General features: G+C 58.8%; 1 protein-coding gene across 1 annotated transcript; it reads left to right on the top strand.

Annotated features, from left to right (window-relative positions):
• The first annotated feature begins 1,346 nt into the window (after positions 1-1,346).
• Positions 1,347-16,700, top strand: SLC22A11 (solute carrier family 22 member 11). Its single transcript, XM_075547540.1, has 10 exons — positions 1,347-1,742; positions 3,123-3,226; positions 4,783-4,937; positions 5,030-5,198; positions 7,306-7,429; positions 8,860-8,975; positions 13,341-13,555; positions 14,604-14,712; positions 15,056-15,259; positions 16,634-16,700. The coding sequence occupies exons 1-10, from the start codon at positions 1,347-1,349 to the stop codon at positions 16,698-16,700; spliced, it is 1,659 nt and encodes a 552-aa protein (XP_075403655.1).
• Positions 16,701-22,388: the final 5,688 nt, after the last annotated feature.

Below are 22,388 nucleotides of genomic sequence, written 5' to 3'. Positions count from 1 at the left end.
AACCAAGCTAATGGTCACAAGCCTCTTGGGAGATGTAGCCTTTGTCCGTAACAGCAGGGAGCAGGGCCTACCTGTCTGGCAACCTACTGCCTTCAGGGAGGATGTCTCTAAGCACCTGACCTCCCACCACCTGCTGGCAAACAGCCTCTAATGTTTGACATGTCTTTGGGGGAGACAGAGCTGGGGGGAAGTCTCTTTATAATCCCACACTTGGTGTGTAGTATGCGGTTGATATGATTAGAGGCACAGCCCTGTGTGCTCCTTACGGGCAAGGTGGGGAGGCTTCATCTCAGGCCGCCGGGCACACTGTCAGGAGAACCCAGTCACTGGAGAAGGACGTCCTGCTTGGGCGAGCAGAGGGGCCAGGAGAGAGCGGAAGGCCCTCGCTCAGGGAGACCGATGACAGTGGCTGCAACAATGGGCTCAGACACAGGGACCGCCGTGAGGGTCGCCATGGGTCGGAACTGACCGAATTGCACCTAACGACAGCTGGTGGAAACAGCCTGTGGCTCATTTGAGCGTTCCCCTGGCAGCAGGTCCCGTGCTCTCGGCTAGCCCCCACTGTTGGTTTTCTGTCATTCACCCAACCCTCTGGTAAGTGGTCCATCTCTGAACAATGTGCACCCGCCCAAGAGCCCTGGTGGCGCCGTGGGTTGCACGCTGGGCTGCTAACCACGAGGTCAGCAGTTTGAAACCACCAGCCGCTCTGTAGGAGAAAGATGAAGCTTTCTACTCCCGTAAAGAGTCCCAGTCTGGAGCTGGCATCGACTTGGTGGCGGTGAGTGTGCTGGGTGTTCTGAACTTACCTTTGCGGGGAGGTAAGGCCAATTGGCTTCTTGACTTCAAAGGCCCGTGGGGGGGGGGCGCTGGAAGCTGGCACACCAACCTGCCTGGCACACCCACATCCGGGGGCCCGCACACAGATTAAATTTTAACGGAGGCGAGGGCTGCGTTACTATTTCTCCTACCACTGTAATTCAGTAACATCGCAGCAGAGATCTTATATTTTGAAACCCTGCTTGATCTTTTACCTTGAGGGCCTGAGCAGGGAGCAGACCCTGGTCCTTGTGCCCTGGGAGCTCAGACAGCCCAGGCAGCCTGAACTTTGTTCCCTGGACGCCCCCACACCCACCCGCACCCCCAAGAGCACGGGGACATCCAAGGTGACTATAGCAGGAGGAGGAGCTTTTGCCAAGCACCTCAGGCTGTCTGTGGACTGACCCACTGGTCGCTGCGCACCTGATTTCCCCACCCAGCTAGGCCTCAGGCAAAGACGAGATTCTTGCTGATCCAGGTTCCCGTCCAGGTTGGCCAGGCCCTGCCCGTGGGTGGCAGCAGCCCTGCCGATGGCGTTCGCTGAGCTCTTGGGACTAGTGGGGGACAGAGGCCGCTTCCAGACCCTACAGATCATCACCCTCCTCCTCCCCAGCGTCCTGGTCCCCTCTCACCTGCTTCTGGAGAACTTCACGGCGGCCAGCCCGGGCCACCGCTGCTGGGCACCCACGCTGGACAACAGCAGCTCCAGGGTGCTCTCCAACCTGTCCCTGGAAGCCCTGCTGAATGTCTCCATCCCTCCCGGCCCCCACGGGGTGCCCCAGACGTGTCGCCGCTTCCAACGCCCGCAGTGGCAGCTCCTGGACCCTAACACCCCAGCCGCCAACTGGAGCGAGGCCGCCACGGAGCCGTGCGTGGACGGCTGGGTCTACGACCACAGTACCTTCACCTCCACCACCGTCACCCAGGTTCGAGCCCCCACCTCCTTCCCAGCCCCAGAACCAGAGCCCAGGACCAAGGAGTAGGGACTGTGGTCCACTCTGAGGCTGCTCCTGCTGGTATCCAGGGGTTGGGGGAGGGGGGCTGGGTCCCTGTGGATGGAACAGCCAAGTGAATTGTCGCCTTGTGTTCTGTAAGTGCCACCGCAGCCCCAGTCACCGGCTCACCGCTGTCTTACAAGGGGGGAGGCTGTTCTCACCTCCCTTGTCGCACCCCCTAACACAACGAGGTTACGTAACCTGGCCCAGGATGCACAGAGAGCAGGCAATGCAGTTCAACTTAGGTCCTCAATGAGCATCGCTGCACTGGTACCTCTGTGCCCTGCAGGCAGGCACGGGCTGCACCTGAGTTCCCCCGCCTGGGGGCGGAAAGGCAGGCTGAGCTGGGAAGGTGGGTTGTGGGCAGGTGGGGGAGATGGCCTGCCAGGACAAAGGTGGAGCTGGAGCGGGCAGAGCCAGCTGGGAGGGCAGGAGGGCTGGGTTTCCCTCTTTCATGGACCAGGAAGTCCAAGGAGCACTGAGGACAAGAGTGGAGACTGGTTTGCATTCCAAGGGGTCCCCTTGCTGGTTGAGCACCTTCTTCAGGGGCAGAGGGAACACAGGGATGGTTGTGGAAGGTGGCAGTGGTGGGAGTGGTGTCAGGTGTACGAAGCCGGGCCTGGGGACCATGGCAGTTGTGAGCAGAGCCACTGGGCCCTCTTTGTTCATAACCTGGTGGGAGGAGCCCCCCCATGGGCCCCACATTCTGGATGAGAAAACTTGGGCTCATAAGACTCAGCCAGGTCCACCCATCTAGCCATCAGCAGGGCTCAAGTTCAAGCTTGTGGCTTACCCACTGCCCCCACTGCTGACCACTACATTGTACTGCCCAGCACCCTGCTCAAATGACCGTCACTGACCCCACGGCTGACCACTGCCCTCTAATGGCCACCACCCTCTACCTCCCACCCCCATACCCAAGTGAGAGCATTACTGTCCCCCACTGCCCAACATCATGCTCAAATGACCTGTACTGCCCACCTCCTGCCTCCAATGACCTTCTCCTGCCCCCACTGCCCCCTACCTCCCCAACTTTACCACACTGGCCACAACCTCCCACCACTGCACCCACTGTCCTGCCCTCTTCACAAAGACTTTGCTGCTCCAGTGTCCTTCGCGTGCATTAACACTGGCTCCACCGTCCGAGGCAGGGTGGCCAAAGCCCCCGCGCCCTGCTGAGGCCCAGCAGTAGGAATCTGAAACACTGCTGGCAGGGGCCAGGCACCCGCACCCAGGACCCAGACTGACCAGGTGCTCCTGGCTGGTACTCCTGCCTCTGCCACCCTGAGCCGGTACTCACCTCTCCCGCAGTGGAACCTGGTATGCCAGTTTGAACACCTGAAGCCCCTTGGCCAGTCAATCTACATGGTGGGGATTCTGCTGGGATCCACCGTGTGGGGCCTTCTCTCTGACCGGTGAGTGTCCCTGCAGGTACCCCCGGAGTCAGCTCAGCCTGCGGCCAGCACCTGCTGTGCTTGGGGCTCTGCTGAGGTGGCGCTCCGGAATTTGGTGTCTGTCTCCCAGGGTCCCCCGCCCTTTAATGAGTACACACTGTGCACTACGGTATTGATGGTCTCTGGGGAAGCAGATTGCCACATCTATCTGCCCGGGGCCATGGCTAGCAGGGCTGCTTCCCATAAAGACCTCAGGCTAGGAAACCCAGTGAGTAGTGCTACTCTGTCCTGTGGGGTCGCAGCGAGTCCGGATCCCCCTGTCAGGGCCCACCAGCTCCCCTTCTGCTCCATCTGGGGGTCTAGGATGGGAAATCACTATTGATTTCCCAGACCCTCATCCATCCCAGACTCCCCCTGCAGCTCAGATCCCCATTGCAGCTCCCAGATTTCCTGGACCCTAGACCCTCTCCCCCCACCATAACCCTCCCCTACCTCAGGTTCTCCCTGCCACCCAGACCAGTTAGTACACACTTAGTGGATGGATGGATGGATGGATGGATGGATGGATGGATGATGGATGGATGATGGATGATGGATGGATGGATGGATGGATGGATGGATGGATGGATGGATGATGGATGGATGATGGATGGATGATGGATGGATGATGGATGGATGGATGGATGGATGGATGGATGGATGGATGGTTGGATGGTTGGATGGATGGATGGATGGATGGTTGGATGGTTGGATGGTTGGATGGATGGATGGATGGATAGATGGATGGATGGATGGATGGATGGACGGACGGACGGACTGACGCACGCACAGATGAATGTCAACCTCTAGAAGCCCAGCACCTCCATTCCCTCAGGTCAGCGAGGCCCTGACACCTGCCCCGGAGGTGTGGCAAATCAAATTCCTTAATCTGCACTTGTCTGCCACACCTCCCGCCCTCGGACCCACTGACGGGTTCAAACCACCAACCTTCTGGTAAGCAAGGAGTCCTGGTGGCACTGTGGGTTAGGCATGGTACGGCTAACCCTAAGGTCAGTGGTTCAAACCCACCAGCTGCCTCTCAGGAGAAAGTCCGTCAAGACGGACAACCTTGGAGCACACACCCTTGAGCCCCTCCCCCCTGCAGGCAGTTCTCCTCTGTCCTACAGGGGTCACTATGAGTCCCACTTGGCTCCGAGGCAGTGAGGTCCAGCCAGCAGCCCAGTGTTTCATGGTCTCTACACCAGGGACTGGGGCAGGCACTGCAGCTGCACCGTGCCACACAGGGCTCCACCTGTGTCTAGCTGGTCACTGCCTGCCCCAGCCTGAAGTCCTTGGCCTCCTGGTGACAACAAGGCACGGCGCCCCTCCCCCTCCACTCCACAGATGGGGGCATCACAGCACAGACACCTGCCCCAGGAAGGGCAGGGCTGCAGCGGGCAGGGAAGGGCCAGTGGTGTCCGATGAGAAAGCCCAAGGCGGTGACCGTGGGGCTCGGCGGCTTGGGAGAGCGAGGCCCACCCTGCTTCGGGACCCCCGCCCCCTCGCCGGGGGCCGCACCAGCCTTGTGTCCCGTGCAGGTTCGGGCGCAAGCTGCCGCTGAGCTGGTGCTGCTTGCAGATGGCCCTGAGCAGCACCAGCGCCATCTTCGCCCCGAGCTTCCTTGTCTACTGCGGCCTACGCTTCCTGGACGCCTTCGCGCTGGCCGGCGTCATCATGGTCTCAACCACGCTCAGTGAGTGAATGGCCCCAGCACGCACGCGCACTGGGGCATGGGGGCGGAGGGGGGGCGGACGTGGCGCGGCCACACCTGCCTGTGCCTTTCAGTGGTGGAGTGGACCACGACGCCCAGGAGGACTGTCGCCGTGGCCATCCTGGGATGCACCTACAGCACCGGCCAGATGGCCCTGGGCGGCCTGGCCTTCGCGCTGCGGGACTGGAGGGTGCTCCAGCTGACCACCGCAGTGCCCTTCTTTGCCATCTTCCTGGCCAGCTGGTTGGTACACAGCAGGGCAGAGCCTTCTTCCTGGGCACGGGGGCTTCTTTGGGGGCAGAGGGGTGGTGGTTCTTAGGGGCGGAACCTTCTTCCTGGGGCGGGGCTTTCTTCTTAGGGGCGGGGCTTTCTTCCTCGGGGCGGGGCCTTCTTCCTTAAGGCGGGGCCTTATTCCTCCAGGCAACCACCACAGACAAAGAGGTTGCCTGGGCCAGAGGCTGCCCCTGCACTCCCAGGTCCGGGCTGTCCCCAGGCTGGAATCATCCGGAGCCACTGAAGGGAGATGGTCCCTAGAGGCTCTGGGGGCGGGACAGTGTCTGGAATTCAGAGTTCTGGGCCAGGCCTGACGGCTGGCGGGCTAGGGCTCTTGCCAGCTGGGATGGCCCTGTGTTGGCCCCAAGGTCACACGAAAGAACATCTGTAAGCTGTTGCCAATGTGTAAAACGGAGGAGACATTTCCCAACAAAACAAAAGAAGAAAAATCCTATTTCTACTTTCTCTTGCGAGCCTGGAGCCCCCAGTGACTGCACCCAGGCTGGAGTTGAGTTTCAGCTTCACCCCTTCCCTCCCCCACCCCAGGCACCGCTGCACCCCTCAGCCTGCTCCTTCACAGCCTGTCCCCAGCTGGGGGCGCTGCATGGCGAGCAGCCCCTGGGGTGCAAATCCATCATCAGGACCCTTCCCAGCACCCTGAGCTCAGGGTGAGGACTGGAGGGGAGACGCAAGGAAACAGACACACATGCAGGTCCCCATGAGGGAGGCTGGGCCCCAGAATGACAGGACTCACCCATTCATTCCCAGGCCCCACAAGCTCAGGCCAAGGCATGGTGGTTTTAGGAGCAGAGGGTAGGAAGTCTGGCTTTTGGGGGCTTTGTTGCTAACACACCGGGAGGTACAGAGGGAAGCGTCCCACCATTATGTGCAGTAGGCCTCCTGCTGGCAATTAAACTGCCCTGAGTGGTTACACGTGGGGCTGCTAACCACAAGGTCAGCAGTTTGAACTCACCAGCTGCTCCGAGGGAGAGAGATGAGGCTTTCTACTCCCGATAGGAGTTACAGCGTCCGAAACTCACAGGGAGGGCTCTGCAGGGTCACTGTAGGCCGGCCTTATCAGCTCAACGGCAGTGGGATTGATTTGGGTTTGGATGGCTCAGGGCTGCTAACTTTGAGGTTAGTGGTTCAAAGTCATCAGTTACTCTCAGGAAGGCGATGAGGCTGGCTGTTCCCCTAAAGATGTACAGCCTTGGAAACGCAAAGGGGTGGCTCCCCTCCCGTCCTGTAGAGTCGGTATGAGTCCGGCTCAAGTGGATGGCAATGGAATGGGCTGGAATCGCCTCGATGGGAGTGAGTGTAGTCACCTGATTGAGCAGGTCATGGTGCTGTTCCTTGAAGCAGGTGTCTATAACACATTTTCTAATGAGGATAGCATTATTATTGTTGTCATTTTTCAGGTGAGGGACTGAGGCCCAGAGTGGGTAGGTAACTTGCCCGAAGTCACAGAGCTGGTGAGGACCAGATGTAGGATTAGAACCCAGGCGAGAAGGCTTTTTCATTACCGCATCCGTCTGCTCTTCCCAGCTCCCCTGCAAATGCAACTGAGCCCCCTTTGGGCTGGGCCAACTCTGGGAGACCCCTTGCCCATCTGTCCCGGACAGGTTGGGCAGCAGCACGGGGTGTTGTAAAGTCACTTGGCCTGGCAGGGAGGGCTTTAAATTGGGTTGTTGTTTTCCAAGCACCATGGGGCCTCTCCATCACAGAAATGGCCCAGAAACACAGAGGAGAGGCCGGCCCCCGGGACAGCCCGTGGCCAGGCAGCCCAATGGTTAGACTGAGGCTCAGGTGCGTGGGCTCCTGGCAGCCAAGAAAGCAGATGGGAGTGGCTAGAGGAGGAAGAGGCAGTCCATGGGGACTCATCTTTGTTCCAGAGCCATCAGGGACCCCCGTCTCTCAGTCCCGAGTTAGCTGCCTCGCAGGAGAGCACCTGTCTTTCCCGCTCTTGCTGCAGCTGGAAGATCCACTGCCCACCATGCCTCCCACCCCCTCCTCCAGAAGGAGCTCACTGAGGCGCCAAGCACGCCAAGACCCAGCATGCCGCCTGCTTCTTCTCCAGGTGGCTGCCCGAATCCGCCCGGTGGCTGATTACCATGGGCAAATCAGACAGGGCCCTTCAGGAACTCAAGAAGGTGGCCAGGATCAATGGACACAAGGAGGCCTACAAGACACTGACCATAGAGGTGAGACGCTGATGTGTGCATCCCTGATCGTGGGGCCTTACCTGGGAAATGACATGTGGGAACCACCTGGATTCTCACCACCACCCACGCCGCCTCTACCTCCACCATCACCACCACCAATGCCCACACCCCCATCTCTGCCCACACCTAGGCTGCCACCACCTCCCTCAACACCACCACCTCCACTGACACCACCAAGACCACCCACACCACTTTGCACATTTCTGCAAACACCGACCATTCCATCGCCTTTGCCACCCTCTACACTATCATCACCCCCAGTCCCACCCACCCCATTCCCACCACCACCAGCACTACCATGGTCCCCACACAAACGCCGTCCATAGCACCACGCCAACAGCAGCCCCACCAGCAAGCATGTCCTAACCCTCCCACACTACCCAGCCGTGACCGCTACTTTCACCACCAGCAGGATTATCATGGCCACCGTCGCCTCCACCCACCCGCGTTCACCACATCCACCCTCGTCTCCATCAGGACCACCTCCACCAATGCCTCTACCACTGCCACAGCCTTGCCACCATAGTGCAGCGGTTCTCAACCCATAGGTCGCCAGTCTGCTGGGGGTCGAACGGCCCTTTCACAGGGGTCGCCCAATTTATCACAGTCGCAAAATGACAGTGATGAAGTAGCAACGAGAATCATTTTATGGTGGGGGGGGGGTCACCACCACAGGAGGACCTGGATGAAAGGGTCGTGGCATGAGGAAGGTTGGGAACCGCTGCCATAGAGCCTGGTGCCCGTAGCCACGATCAACACTCCTTTCCCACCACCATGATGACCACCATCACTTCCGCCAGCCCTATTGCTGTCATTCCTACCATCACCGTCAGGGGCTCTGTGAGGCACAAGCAGCACCACCACCAGGGAGACCCGTGTGACAAGGGCCAGAGGCAGAGGGGTTCCAGCCTGGAGGCCCTGGGAGATCTGGGCTAGAGAGGAGGGCTGGGGCTGGGGCAGAAGACCCCTGGCTGCTCAGGTTAAGAGGGCCAAGTCTATAGAGGCGAGCTCAGCCGGGGGCTGACAAGCAACTTTCCTGCCCCACTCCTATGGAACTTCTATGGGATCACTCCTATGGGATCGCTCCTATGGGATTGCTCCTATGGGATCGCTCCTATGGGATCGCTCCTATGGAACCGCTCCTATGGAACCGCTCCTATGGGAACGCTCCTATGGGATTGCTCCTATGGAACCGCTCCTATGGGATCGCTCCTATGGAACCACTCCTATGGAACCACTCCTATGGAATTGCTCCCATAGAGTTAGAACTGACTTGATGCTTTGAGTTCCGAGTTTGGTCTCACCGAGGACTCCAGTCTGCAGAGACTTGGGTCCAGGCCAGTGTCCCTGCCTGGCCCCCATGCCCTAGCGCAGGAGGGGCACCACCCCACGCTCTCTGTCCCCACAAGGTGCTGACATCTAGCATGCAAGAGGAGCTGGCCTCCGCTCAGACCAGCCTGTCCGTGCTCGACTTGTTCCGCCTGCCCGTGCTCCGCCGGAGAATCTCTGGGCTGGTGGTGGTGACGTAAGCTATTTGAGGTCATCCCTCCCCAGGGACACAGGGGATGGGGGTGGGGGAGGGGTGGTAAAGGGGCGGTGTCTCTCAGTGGAGAAAGGAAAGAGACACCATGTGCTGGAGTCTAAGGGGCATTTCTGGCGGGGAGGTGGGGAAGGGAGGTTGTGCACACACCTGGCCACCGGGCAACTGCTGCAGGAGGGTCAGGGGCGGGAGGGTGACCCTGGGCGGGGTCTCAGGATGAGGCGGAGGCTGAGGCTGAGGCTGAGGCCAGGTCAGAGGTGAGCAGTAGTCCTAGCGGCCACGTTCATCGAATCTCTGAGAGAGAGAGATGAGACCGTTCACGAGGTTCATTTCATCACAGATGAGGAAGCAGAGGCCGGAGAGATTAAGTAATGTGTTTAATGTGGTAGTGGAGGTAGTGGGGGGGTGCTGTGCTCTCAGCCACCTGGGGGATCCACCGCGTCCTGGGATCCCCATCCGTTTTAAAAGCCCTGAGAGTTAGGCTTTGGTGTTGCTCACGGCCAAGTTGTCAGTTCAAGCCCATCAGCCCCTGCTGGGGAGAAAGAAGAGGCTTCCTGTTCCCCTAAGGATTTACAGTCTTGGAAATGCTCTGTATCGGCTGCAGGGCAGGGAGGGGTTTGGGGTTTGATTTTCCTTCACCTTCCAAGGTCAGCTGGGATCAGGACTCACTGCCATCAAATCGGTGCCAATCCATGGAGACCCGACAGGACGGGGTAGAACTGCCCCTGTGGGTTTCCAAGACTCTATCCCCTTACCGGAGTAGAAAGGCCCGTCGAGCAGCTGACACTGTGGATCACAGCCCAGCGCTAACCTCTCCACCACAGGACTCTCTGGATCAAGGAAAACAAGTCCAATTCACTCCCTTCACGGCCTGGAGGCCAGGAGAATAGGATGGTGCGGGACCTTCTGATCACGACTGACCTCTCAAAACACCAAACTCTGTCATGCAGTCCGTTGCAATGGATGCCCGCCCCCCCCCACCCCGGGGGACACAGGAGAACTGCCCCCCTGGGCTTGAGATGACCACTCTTTCTGGGAGAAGGAAGCCTCCCTGGGGGCTGGGCACTGCTGATTTGCAGCCCAATGGGTCAGCCAGGATCCTACAGGCTCCCTGCTGACACCTAGTCAAAGGGAGGAACAGAAGTTCAAATTCTCTCTTTTTTTTCCTGCCCAGACAACCCCCAAAGAGAGCCCAGACCCCAAAATTTCAAATTCTTATAGACACCAGAACTCACTGGCTCTGCTGTGTTTGTGTGTGTGGGGTGGGGGGTATGGTGAACCCCCAAATCTATGGTTCAGAGGCCAACCCAGACAATCGTGACATTGCCTTTCAAGTAAATGACCCTTCAGCTCAGCTCCCTGAGGAGACTGACCTTGGAGTGGGGTCTGATCTCCACCCCACTCCCCCACCCCACCCCCACCATGAGCTCAAACATGGGGAGGGTTCCAGGAAGATGGGGTTGGGTAGTGGGGGTAAAATAATGTAGGCAGTGGTCGCAAGACTGCTGATCCCACGAGGAGCAGGAGGCGGGAGCTGTTGGTATGTGTGGAACTTTTGAATGGGCGCACGCTTTGTGAGGTACACCTTCACACACGCGTGCACATGCATGCACACGCAGAGTCAGTCCAAGCAACACCCAAGCACTCGGGTTGGCTTTCAGCCTCGCCGTGTCCCTTCCAGCAGAGTAGAACTACTCCCATGGGGTTCCCGTAGGGCTGGTAACCTCAAGGCCAGCAGTTTGAAACCACCCTCCGCTCACAAGGAAAGAGACGGCACTTTCTATTCCCTTAAAAGAGTTAGATGTTCTGAAACGCACAGAGGCAGTGCTGCCTGTCCTGTCGGGCTGCCTGGAGTCAGCCTCCGTCCCCTCCGGGAGAAGGCCTGCATGCTCTGCCCAGAGTGGTTAGTGGTTTTGAACTGCCGACCTTGCGGTTGGCTGCCCGGAGGTGTCACCTTGACGCCACCAGGGCTCCTTCGTAAAGGGTGGTAAAGCGTTCTGGGGTTGTCATTCTGTCCGACCACATGTGCTGGTATAGTGGAAGCCATTTGCTAAGTCTTAGAATAATGAATGAATCAAATGCTTTCTCTCCCCTCCCCCCCCTTTTAAATCTGGAGCCGGGCCAGGCTTCCTCTTCTCCCAGGGGGCCAAGTGGCAGCTTTGTTATTCAAATCACAGCCTCCCAGGCAGCTAACCTTGTCAGTTCCCTCTTCTTGGCAGTTAACCCAGTTGTTGCTGCCGGCCTGGGAGCATGAGCCCGCTGCTCTCAAATGCCACTTGTCTTAACTCCGAGAATCCATGGGGGCTCTGCAGAATTTGCTGTTTTGCTTGGCCATTGGTTGGCCCTGGGCTGTCACTGGCTGACGGGGAACACAATGAGGAAGGGTTGCCCCTCCAGCTGCCCCTGCTCTGGGACGAGTGGGGTTGGGCCGTTTGGTTGTTATGGTCGAGCAGATGGACAACAGGACACACCCGTGACACAGCACGCCCATGTGCAAGTTTCTGCACGCCCCACGCCATGGCCTCGGTGGACAGCCAGGCTCAGTCTTCTCCCCGAAGTGGATCCTCCCCGACTCACACAGACACGCTGCGTTTGCGCCCTTAGAGGCCGACATTCAAAACCAAACACCCTGCCAGCAAGGCCGTTCCAACTCACTGCGACCCAATAGGAGGGGCAGAACTGCCCCTGGGGCTTTCCCAGCCTTGTCTTTCTCCTCCGGAGGTGGTTTCGAACTCCTGACCTTGCAGTTAGCAGCCAGACAAGCAACCACTGTGCCAGCAGGTGCCAAGCTCGCCTTTCAAATGGATTGCTGTCCATTTTGTTCCCCCGTGTGCAGTTGGGCACTGGATGAGGAGGGTCCACACGTTGTGGTGCGGATGAAGGATGCCGAGAGTACCGTGGGCTACCAAAAGAACCAACACATCTGTCTTGCACAGCCACGATGCGCCTTCGAGGCAAGGTGGCCAGCCTTCCTCTCACCTATCGCGAAAGGCCAGGCCCTGGAGAAAGCCGTCGTGCTTGGTAAAGTGGAGGGGCAGCGAAAAGGAGGACACGATGGACGGACACCGTGACTGCCATCTAAGAGCAAGTGTGAGGCGGGCCAGGACCGGGTGGTGCTGGCTCTGTCCCACACCGGTTCGACAGCACAAACAACAAACAACTTGTAGCTCTTGAAGAAGACAGTCTGGTTTGGTTTAAAGAGGCTTCGAGGGATTTTGTTGTGGGGGAGGTTTAAACATGACCTCGGGCAACAGTTCTGGGACTTTGTCCATCCAGCCTCATGGGTTCCAGAGAGGCGGGGTTCCATGGGAATGGAAGATTTTCCTCTGCATCCCGCCCCCAACCCCACCCCAACCCTTTTGGATCAGGATTCTTCTATGGAATCTTGGGAGGGATGGTAGAGGGTCCACTCAGGAGGTGGCCTCTTATGAATCCAAATTCCACCTCCAAATGGCAGAAACGCAAGTGCTGCCAATTCAGTCACGGAGCAAAGAAGGTGCGGTGGGCCGGGGCTCTGCGATGTAGGTTGGGGACAGGGAGTTCAGTGCGGGAAGGCGGGGTGGGGGGACTCTTGGGAGGGAGCAAGATGGGGCAGGAGAGAAGTCCACACAAAACAGGCTGCCAACCCAGCGAGACCCAGCCACCCCTCCAGAGTCTCAGGAGCTGGAAGGAGCATGCGCGTACACACACACACACACACACACACACACACACACACACACACACAGAGCCTGTGTGGCCCAGTCTCTGGAAGCCATCCTGAGAAAGAGCAGGACCTCTGCCCAGCTGAAGGCGAGCACCCCCAGATGCCAAAGAAACCCTACTTTCTGTCACCCCCCTCCAGGATTATTTCTATCTTCTCAATCTGTGGGATGCGACCCTTTTGGGGCTCAAACGGCCCTTTCACAGGGGTCTCCCGATTCATCACAGTAGCAAAATGACAGTGATGAAGTAGCAATGAGAATAATGTGATGGCTGGGGTCCCCACCACATGCACTGTATGAGGAAGGTTGAGAACCGCTGTTCTGAGAGGAAGAAGTAGGCATCTAAGGATGGAGCTTGGCCCAGGCTCAGGACTAGAAGATCAGGGGCCTGGCCATGGGTCAGGGCTAGACGCGGGGTCCAGAACCAAAAGGGTAACTCTTTTGGATCAGCAGACACCCTCAGGCCTTGCCCCCACAGCACTGTCCTCCGGGTCCTAGGACCAGCCTGGCCCTGGGGAGACTCCTCCAGGGAGATTCTTGAGGTCTGGGCCCTGTAGGGCTTGGAGGGGGGGAGTAGATACCACAGCAGGACATGGGCTCCCCCTTGTGTGGCCAGAACCCACTTACTTCCTGGCTCGGTCTGCAGATTCTCCCTCACGTTTGCCTACTACGGGCTGGTCCTGGACCTGCAGAACCTGGGCAGTGACATATTCCTTCTACAAGTGCTCTTCGGAGTCGTGGACTTCCTGGGCCGGGCTGCCACCCCCTTGCTGCTCAAGGTCTTCGGCCGACGCCTGACCCTCGCCAGCACCAACTCCTTGGCCGGTGTCTCCATTCTGGCCAATGTGCTGGTGCCACAAGGTGAGGACTGGCAGCGAGGTCACAGGCTTCCCTGCCAAAACGCCCGGGCCCCCTCTCTCCCCCTCTCCAGGCCTACCCCCCTTGAGCCTCAGTCTGTTCTGCCCACCTCAGATCCTGTCCCCTCCCTAAGCATCTTGGGACCAAGGTGGGGAGCAGGGTGACCAGGGGCTTCACTGGCTGGGGTGTCGCGGGCTGAGGGCTGAAGAGATGGGAGGAAGCCTGCAGGGAGGCAGGAGGGGAGGCCAGGGTGCAGCAAGCAGGGGGCGAGACAGATATACCCAAGCCCAACCTTGCCGCCATGGAGCTGATGCTGACGCTTAGGACAGGGTGGGACGGTGAGCTCTTTCTCCCGCAGAGCGGCTGGTGGTTTCAAACTGCCAACTGTGCAGTTTGCAGCCCAACGCAGAACACGACACCCACCAGGGCTCCTTGTGGCAGAGACAGGGCTTCTCCGTTCTTGTCAAAGAAGCAGAGCCCTGTGCGCCGAGGGTCAGGCGACACCGAGGGCCGCCCTGGGGAAGAAAGCAGAGACGCCCAGCAAAGACGGCCCGCAGGGGGACTGAGAGGGGAGACAGGGTGGCCATGAGAGATGAAAACTTGGACAACATGTCCAGGCCCTTCCCTCCAGTGACAATTCAAAAGACCCTAAACCAGGAGGTGGGAGGGGAGCTGAGGCCCAGGCTGAGGCCCGGCCAGGGGCTAACAGGGCCTGCACTTGGGTGACCAGGCCTCCTCTACCCACCCAGGGTCCCCCATCAGGGCCAGGGCCCCTCCTGCAGTCAGAGGGAAGGGGCTCAGCTCCTGGTCTTCCGAGGCCTCGCTGTGGCCTAGGCGGGCACCAGACATCATGGGCAGGCCAGGATCACTGCCCACCTGTCCCGGAGCTGGCCTCGCCACCACGCCACTGACCTGATCTCTGATTTTTCACCTAGTCCCTCGGCAGGGCCCCCTGAGGGCAGCGCATGGGAGCCTTTTGGGAAAGACCCCTGCCCCTGGCAGGAAGGCCCATGCCCGCTGGCTGCTCTCACGGGGTCCCCTCGCTCCCCAGATTTACAGCTCCTGCGCCTGGTCCTGGCCGTGCTGGGAAAGGGCTGCTTCGGGATGAGCTTGACTTGCTACGCCCTCTACAGGATGGAGCTCTTCCCCACCTCGCTGAGGTAGGCTGGGACCCAGCCAGGTGCCCGCAGGGCAGGAAGGAGGAGGGACAGGACAGGCAGGTGTCTAAGGGGGACACAGCTGAACATGAGGGGACCTGCCTGCCTCCCCACACGGGCCCCAAGACTTCCCTCTGAGGGGGTCTGGGTGTCCCCTGTCTAGATGGGAAAGCCAAGGGGGCCCCATAGAGCAAGTGGTGCTAGAGATGGTCTTGAGCCTGGCTTTCCCTCCCTGGCACCCCCTGATCCACCGGAGCTGACCCTCCTGCGCTAATGTCCCTGGGGACAAGGCTCCCCCCCCCCCCCCATAGCTGTGGTACAAGCTCCCGCTTCCCTCCACCCACAGGATGACGGCTGAAGGCCTCCTGTTCACAGCATCTCGCCTGGGAGGGGTGATGGGTCCCCTGATCAAGATGACCCGCCAGACTCTGCCCCTGCTGCCCCCCCTTTCCTACGGAGTCATGCCCATCGCCTCCAGCTTCCTCCTGCTGCTTGTCCCTGAGACCCAGGGGCTGCCCCTTCCCGACACCGTGCAAAGCCTGGAGCGCCAGTGAGTGACCGGGGCTGCCCAGGGCAGGACTGGACAGGGGCTGGGCGTGTTCTCTGCCTGGGCTAGAAAGGTGGGGGCAGGCCCACCCACAGCGGGCTGTGGGCCACCTACGGGGCCAGGGAGACAGCTTAGCATGGGCGCAGCTGGAGACAGCCGGGCATCGAAAATGAGGAAGACCCTCCAGGAGTGGCTGAAACAATGGCTCCAAGCATAAGAACTCTTGTGAGGGGGGCGGGACCGGGACATAGGGTCACTGTGAGTCAGAACCGTCCCAAGAGCACCTGGCACCAACAGCAGGAAAGCTTCACAGAAGCAGAGCCTCATTGTTCCCTCGTGGAGCAGCTGATGGGTTTGAACCAACAACTGTGCAGTTAGCTCAAGCCGCACAGCGCCACCGGCGGCCCCTATGAGGGAGCTTAAAACTCTTCATGGAAAAACTCCATTATCTTTTCATTCCATTTTAAAAAAATCATTTTATTGGGGCCTCGTACAACTGTTATCCCAATCCATCCGTCCATTGTGTCAAGCACATTGTACATTTATTGCCCTCATCGTTCTCAAAACATTTTTTGCGACCTTCTTAAAGCCCCTTTGTATCTAGCTAAATAATGCCTACCGTATATACTCATGGATAAGCTGAGTTTTTTAGCACATTTTTTTATGCAGTCTTTGTGGTAAGATTAGGTGCCTCCGCTGATGTTTGGTGTATACGGTACTTACCTATAAATCTATCGGTACGTGCATGCTGCTGAGGGGTGTGATGGCGTGTCCATGAAGAAGCCCCCGGGTAGGGGAACATCAGAGTCATGTTAAGAGGCTTACTCACGGGGATGAGTCACTCACTACCCCAGAGTCGGCTCCACCCCCAGCGAACCCATAGGACAGGGTAGCCAGCCGTACTCCCCTACTGTCTGAATGTCTCATCGGCCCTGGGCCGTCCCCAGCACTGTGACGTCCACTCTCACTGTGAGAGGACTGAGGCACAGAGAGGCGACGGCACTTGCCTAAGGGCGCCTGGCTGAGAAGCGGGGACTTAACGATTTCATTAATTCATTATCGATTATATGTCAAGCCCTCATGGCACTGTGGTCTATGAGGAAGGTGGGGGTGGGGGAAAACCAGGCAGCCTGCTCCCCTAAAGAGTTAGCCAGCCACCCTACAGGACCGGGTAGAACTGCCCGCGTGGGTCCGAGACAAGTCCCATCTTTCTCCTGCTTGGCCACTCGTAGTCTCGAACTGCTGACCTTGCAAGTAGCTGCCCAGTGCATAACCACCCAGCCACCAGGACCCCCAGACATCCTAGGGCTCGCTGTCTTAAATCCCCAAGCCTGTCACTGCTTCACCATGCAACTGCTCTCTGCTCGATCCTTCTAGGAAAAAGCCCAAGCCGGCTGGGGGCGACCAGCAAGAGGTGGTCAGCACTGACAGCACCCGGCTCTAGCAGTGCGGTCTGCATGGAGCCCCTGTGGACAGAGACCCCTGCGGACGGCGCGCCCGCCTCCCCAAGCAGAAGGCGCAGGTCCGTGGGGCTGAGTGCCCAGCAAGGCCGAGGGAGGTGCTAACGGCCCCGCCTTCGCCACGCCCCCGCCACTCGCCACGCCCCCCGCCGCTCGCCACGCCCCCGCTGGCCTTCCCATCCTGCCTGCTGGGCTTGGGATGCCTGGGTCAGGCAGGGGCTGCCGGTAGGTTGGCTCGGTGACCCCAGCGAGCGCCCAGACAAGCCCTGAAAGCAGCGCCCCTGTCCAGATACAGGACACCCATCTTTTCGATAACATAAAATCAGCTCAAAGATACCAATCACGGCGACCAATCTCGTACCAGGGTGAGGATGCTCCGTGAAACGGGAAAGGGTCTATGACGACGGCTATGCTCAGAGTCGTGGCATGCCGGTTCTTCTCTCTGCTGAGCAGAGCATCACCCCCCACCCCGGGTCTTCTAGGCCCAGCAGCACCCCAGGGAGCCCGTCTTGCAGGAGAGGAGGCTGGCAGACCACACGTTTTCCCTCCCTCGGGCCATGCCTATGGCCCTGAGCATGCACCAAGCTGCCCCGGGAGAGCAGAGGGGTTGGGAAATAGGACACAGCGGGCTGGAGGCAGTGCAGACAGGAGCGGGCAGCCAGGCCAGTGGGCTGTGGGGCTCCCCCAAAATGGGAAGGCAGGAGGAATAAGAGGAGCCCCATAAAGGAATGGGGGTAGGTGGGTGGGTGGGAGGAGAAAGGCAAGTAGGATGCCCTCCCCGGCAGCTGCTTCTTCAAAATCTCTTGGCGTTTGTGGTGGAGTCAGTTCCAAACTCTGGGCGGCCTCCGATGGACAGCAGGGCGAAACACTGCCCGGTCCTGTGCCGCCCTCACCGTGGCTGTCTTGGTTGAGTCCACTGCTGCCCTGGTCAATCCACCTGCTTGAGGTCCTTCCTCTTTGGGGCTGGCGTCCTTCTCCAGGGACTGGCCCCTCTCAGAACCCGTCCAAAGTACGTGACGTGGAGTGTGACCACCCTCCCTCCTAAGGAGCTTCCTAGACAGCCCTATGCCGTCTTCTGGCAACTCCACAATCGATGCCTGCATCCACCGACAGCAGCGTGACGCAGACACGGCCGCACCCCTTCCGCCTCCCTTAGTCACAGTCCAGCTCTGACCCAGCAAGGAGGGGAAGGAGACCCTCCCGGCTTGGGTCAGGCCCACCTTAGTCTTCCAGGTAACCTCTTCCCCTTCTTCACACCTTCGCGAGATCTTTGGCGGCAGATCCGTTCCCTAGCTCGTGTGAGGTTTTCGCTGCTGCTTCCGCGGACCTTCACTGTAGACCCAAGGATAAGAGAATCCTGGACAGCGTCCATCTTTCCGCCAGGAAGGTGATTCTGATTCACAGCCACCCTTCAGGACAAAACTGAATTGCCCCTCAGAGTCTTGATGGGAGACGGAAGCCTCATCTTTCTCCTCAGTTGCAGCTGGTGGTTTCAAACTGCTGACCTTGAAGGCTAGCGGCCCAATGCTCAACCCACTACGCCTCCGGGATTCCTTTGCTCCCACAAATACAAAAATGTCCTTTTGAGCTTGCTGAAGGCTGTCTCACAACTGGCAGTGGAGACTGTGATGGGGCATAGGAACTTCTCCGTGCTGTCTCACCTGCCACGCAGCCTCTCTCCCACCTGCAGCCAGGCTGCAAGTTTCTCCTGGTTCCCTGTGCATCACTCAGCTTTGCACACATCTCTCCCCTGGGCTGCCAGGGTGGGCAGGATCCCACTGGGGTGCCGGTTCCCCCCTCCCACTCAGACAGCCCTCATCTGCACCATGGGAATGACCTTGGAAGATGCGCTGATACGGCCAGATAGAACGGGTCTGAGTATAGGTAGCTGGGCTTCCCAGCATGCCCAGCTCAGGCCACACAGGTCCAGCTTCCCACCTGATGGGGGCTGCAACCCCGACAAGAAGGGGCACCCTACCTGGAGGGAGCACCCTTTCCTGTTTCACACAGAGACCCTCCGTGAGCTGGCAGCAGCCCGGGTGATTCACACTTAAGTCGTGAGAGCCGAGGAGCCCAGGCTGGGGAGGTGGGGTGGGCCCAGAGCGGCAGACATGGCTGAGTTCAGGGCTCTATCCAGCTTGCTGGGCTGCCGCCCCCTCATCTCAGCCCCACTCAGGCCACTGGTCCCTGCAGCCTTGGGACAAAGTCACCCCTACCCTCTGCCCTGCCCACCTGAGCTCCCTGGACACGCAGACCCTTTGGACAGCAGCCTGCTCAGCACCCCGATGGGTCACTCGGGGACACTCCTAGCCCCGGTTTCCCCATCCAGGCACACCAAGTCCCCTCTCACACACCTGACGCACGGCTTCTTTAGTAATGCCCACATCCGTCAACTTCCCCATCGCCAGGGCCACCATCACAGCTGGTACCCAGGCTGGTCTGTGACACCCACTGCCCTCGACACAGCAGCTGTGATGATTGTTGGCAAACACCAAAACCAAGCTCAACTCACGGCCGTCGAGTCGATTCCGACTCACAACGACCCTACAGGGCCGGGTAGAACTGCCCCTGTGAGTTCCTGAGACCGTAACTCTTGATGGAGTGAAAGAGCCTCGTCTTTCTCCCCAGAGAGTGACTGGTGGTTTCGAACTACTGACCTGGCGGTTAGGGGCCCAATGGGTAATCGCGCTGCTACCAGTTCAACCCAAATCCCCTCTCTGCTTAAAACCCTCTGGTCGCCCACAATAAAGAGGACACACTCTCCTGCCAGCAGGGCCCTCCTGGCCAGGCCCCTGGGGGTCTTCAGGTGTATTTCCTACCATACGCTGCCACTCAACCTTTCTCAGCTTCAGCAGCCTCCTTTCAGCTCTTGCCGGCCCAGGGCCCCCACCTGTCCCAGGGCCTTTGCAGGTGCTGCTCTCCCTGTATTTAAAACCATGGCAACACCCAGGTCTCCATCAGCCATCCCCCCACCCTTCCTCCCAGCCACCAGGCCGCCTCAGCGTCTTCCGGCAGACATCATTCACAGGCTGGCCCGGTGCGGAGAGGCACCTGTGTCAGAATCACACTGCTCACTCGTGCAATGACGGCTTTCCCCAGGGCTGGCAGCTCAGGGGGGAAAGCTCCGACCTGCCTACTGCCACCCTGGCCCAGTGTCTGGCACGACACGGACACGCAGCAAAACATGGCACGGGAGTGGATGTCAGTCACCATCCCGTGTCCACCCTCTGGCCTCCCGACAGGCCTGTGGACTCCTCAGAGAAGTCTGGCATTGGGCGGGGCAGATGGAAAGAGGTGGCCCTGGCCAAGGGGCACCCAGCCCCAAGCCCATGCCATGGGGTCGGGGGGTGATCCTACGGGCTGGAGGCCCCCAGATGCCGGCACCATCTGCTCCAAGATCTCGGAAGATCCCATTGCCAACTCCCCCACTGACTTTGGGTTCAGAGCCAGGGTCGGCCCAGGCCAGGGCAAGGGGAGAAGCAAACCCAGCCAGGCCGCTGACCGCCCCGGGCAGCTTCTGCCACATGGCCCTGAGCCAGCTCGCTAGCTCCATCTATACCAAGACTCAGAAAACCAAACATGAAATGGATAGGAATTTTCTAACATGTCCATGTTTATCCGCTAGCCCCAGGGGCACACCATCCTGAAGTCCAGGCATTGTTGTAAAAGCATTGCTTGCACCCCCGGCAGCGCCCATCCCTGCCCCCCCCCCCCCCAGCACCTTCCCTCAAGGCTCCTGCTTCCTCCTCCCTCCCCGAGACCTCTCCAAATAACAGGCTTGCGTGGGCTCTTCTCACAAGGAGCCTTGGTGGCATAGCGGTTGCTCAGTTTGGCTGCTGACTGCAAGGTCAGCAGTTCGAATCCACCGGCAGCTCCTCAGGGTCAAGATGGGCCTTTCTAGTCCTGTTAAGTTAGAGACTGGGAACCTCTTTAGGGGCAGTTCTACCCTATCCTACAGGGTCACTATGAGTCAGCATCAACTGAATGGCAGGGGCAAGAGAGGAAGAAGCCCACCCACAGCATCTTGAATTGTTAAGCACTGACCGCTGACCAGAAGCTTGGAGGTACAAACCCCACTGGGAGGTGCCCCGAAAGAAAGACCTGGTGATCTGCACCCCCAGAAGTGACCACTTTGAAGGGGTTTGGTGGATGCTGTTCCATCTGCCACACGGGGCGGGGGTGGGTGAGGTTCAGAATCGACTTGATGGTCACTGCTTTAGTTTGGGTTAGGGGTTTGGTCACTGCTTTGGTTTGGGTTAGGGGTTTGGTCACTGCTTTGGTTTGGGTTAGGGGTTTGGTCACTGCTTTGGTTTGGGGGTTTGGTCACTGCTTTGGTTTGGGTTAGGGGTTTGGTCACTGCTTTAGTTTGGGTTAGGGGTTTGGTCACTGCTTTGGTTTGGGTTGGGGGTTTGGTCACTGCTTTGGTTTGGGTTGGGGGTTTGGTCACTGCTTTCGTTTGGGTTAGGGGTTTGGTCACTGCTTTGGTTTGGGTTGGGGGTTTGGTCACTGCTTTAGTTTGGGTTAGGGGTTTGGTCACTGCTTTGGTTTGGGTTGGGGGTTTGGTCACTGCTTTGGTTTGGGTTGGGGGTTTGGTCACTGCTTTGGTTTGGGTTGGGGGTTCTTCTGGAACTTTCACTGTTAGGTATTTTCTCTGGACTTCCCACCAAACTGACTCAAGCTGACCGACACGGGGTCCACTCTGACCCTACAGGACAGGGTAGAACTGCCCCTGTGGGCTGCCAAGATGGCCGCTCTCTGTGGGAGTAGAAAGCCCTGTCTTTCCCCCATGGAGGAGCTGGAGGGTTTGAACTGCTGACTTTGTGATGAGCAGCCAACACCGGACAGGACCCGCCACCAGGCCTCCAGATAACCAAGGAAGCAGCAAATTATAATCACCATGTACACTCCACCCCCAACACCCCCACACACAAGCACACACACACACGCATGCACACGCACGCACAGATCCTCCCCACCTGACCTTTCCCTGGTGTCGCTGCAGCATAATCGCAGACTCATTAGCACATTGCTAATGACATTAACTCGATCCAAAGTGTAGTGCGGTTGACATTAACTCGATCCAAGAAATGTGATCTTTGTCCTCTGTGCCCGAGAGACCATCTTAAAGATAAATACACCCCTCGGCCTCTCAGTGTCTTCACGGGCTGACCGGCAGGCTATGCCCGTGAGGCGGTGCAGTGGCTCAGGTCAGAAAGACCAGTCTGGTGATGGCTCATGATCTCCTCCATGGGGAGAGGGGTGGTTCCGACTTTCGTAAACAGAGCCAGTGAGGCCCTGCCCCCCATTCCCCTCCATCTCCCACCCTACACCCCTCCAAAGTCCCAGTAGAACCCTTGGATGCTTGTGTTAGTCTGGGTGGACTAGGGAGACAAATGCGTAGACACTCGTCGGTGTGTAAGAAAGAGGTTTATAACAAGGGGTAATTGAATATTAGCTCATATGCCCGATACCAATCTATAAAGTCCTCTTCAGACTCACGAAACACACGAAATGACACCGAATGCAGGAAGATCACGGGCCAGTGGGTGGGAAGTCTTGTGGATCCAGTGGCGATGGAAGCATCTCAGCGCTGGCGTGGGCTCCACGTGGCTCCTCCAGCTCCAGGGCCCTGGCTCCATCAGCATAGCTCCTCGTGGCTTGTCAACTGGAAT

The sequence above is a fragment of the Tenrec ecaudatus genome, chromosome 4 (genome assembly GCF_050624435.1).
Source record: "Tenrec ecaudatus isolate mTenEca1 chromosome 4, mTenEca1.hap1, whole genome shotgun sequence".
NCBI classification, from domain to species: domain Eukaryota; kingdom Metazoa; phylum Chordata; class Mammalia; order Afrosoricida; family Tenrecidae; genus Tenrec; species Tenrec ecaudatus.
The sequence above is the reverse complement of the archived record's forward strand: the minus strand, read 5'-3'. Positions and strand labels throughout refer to the sequence as shown.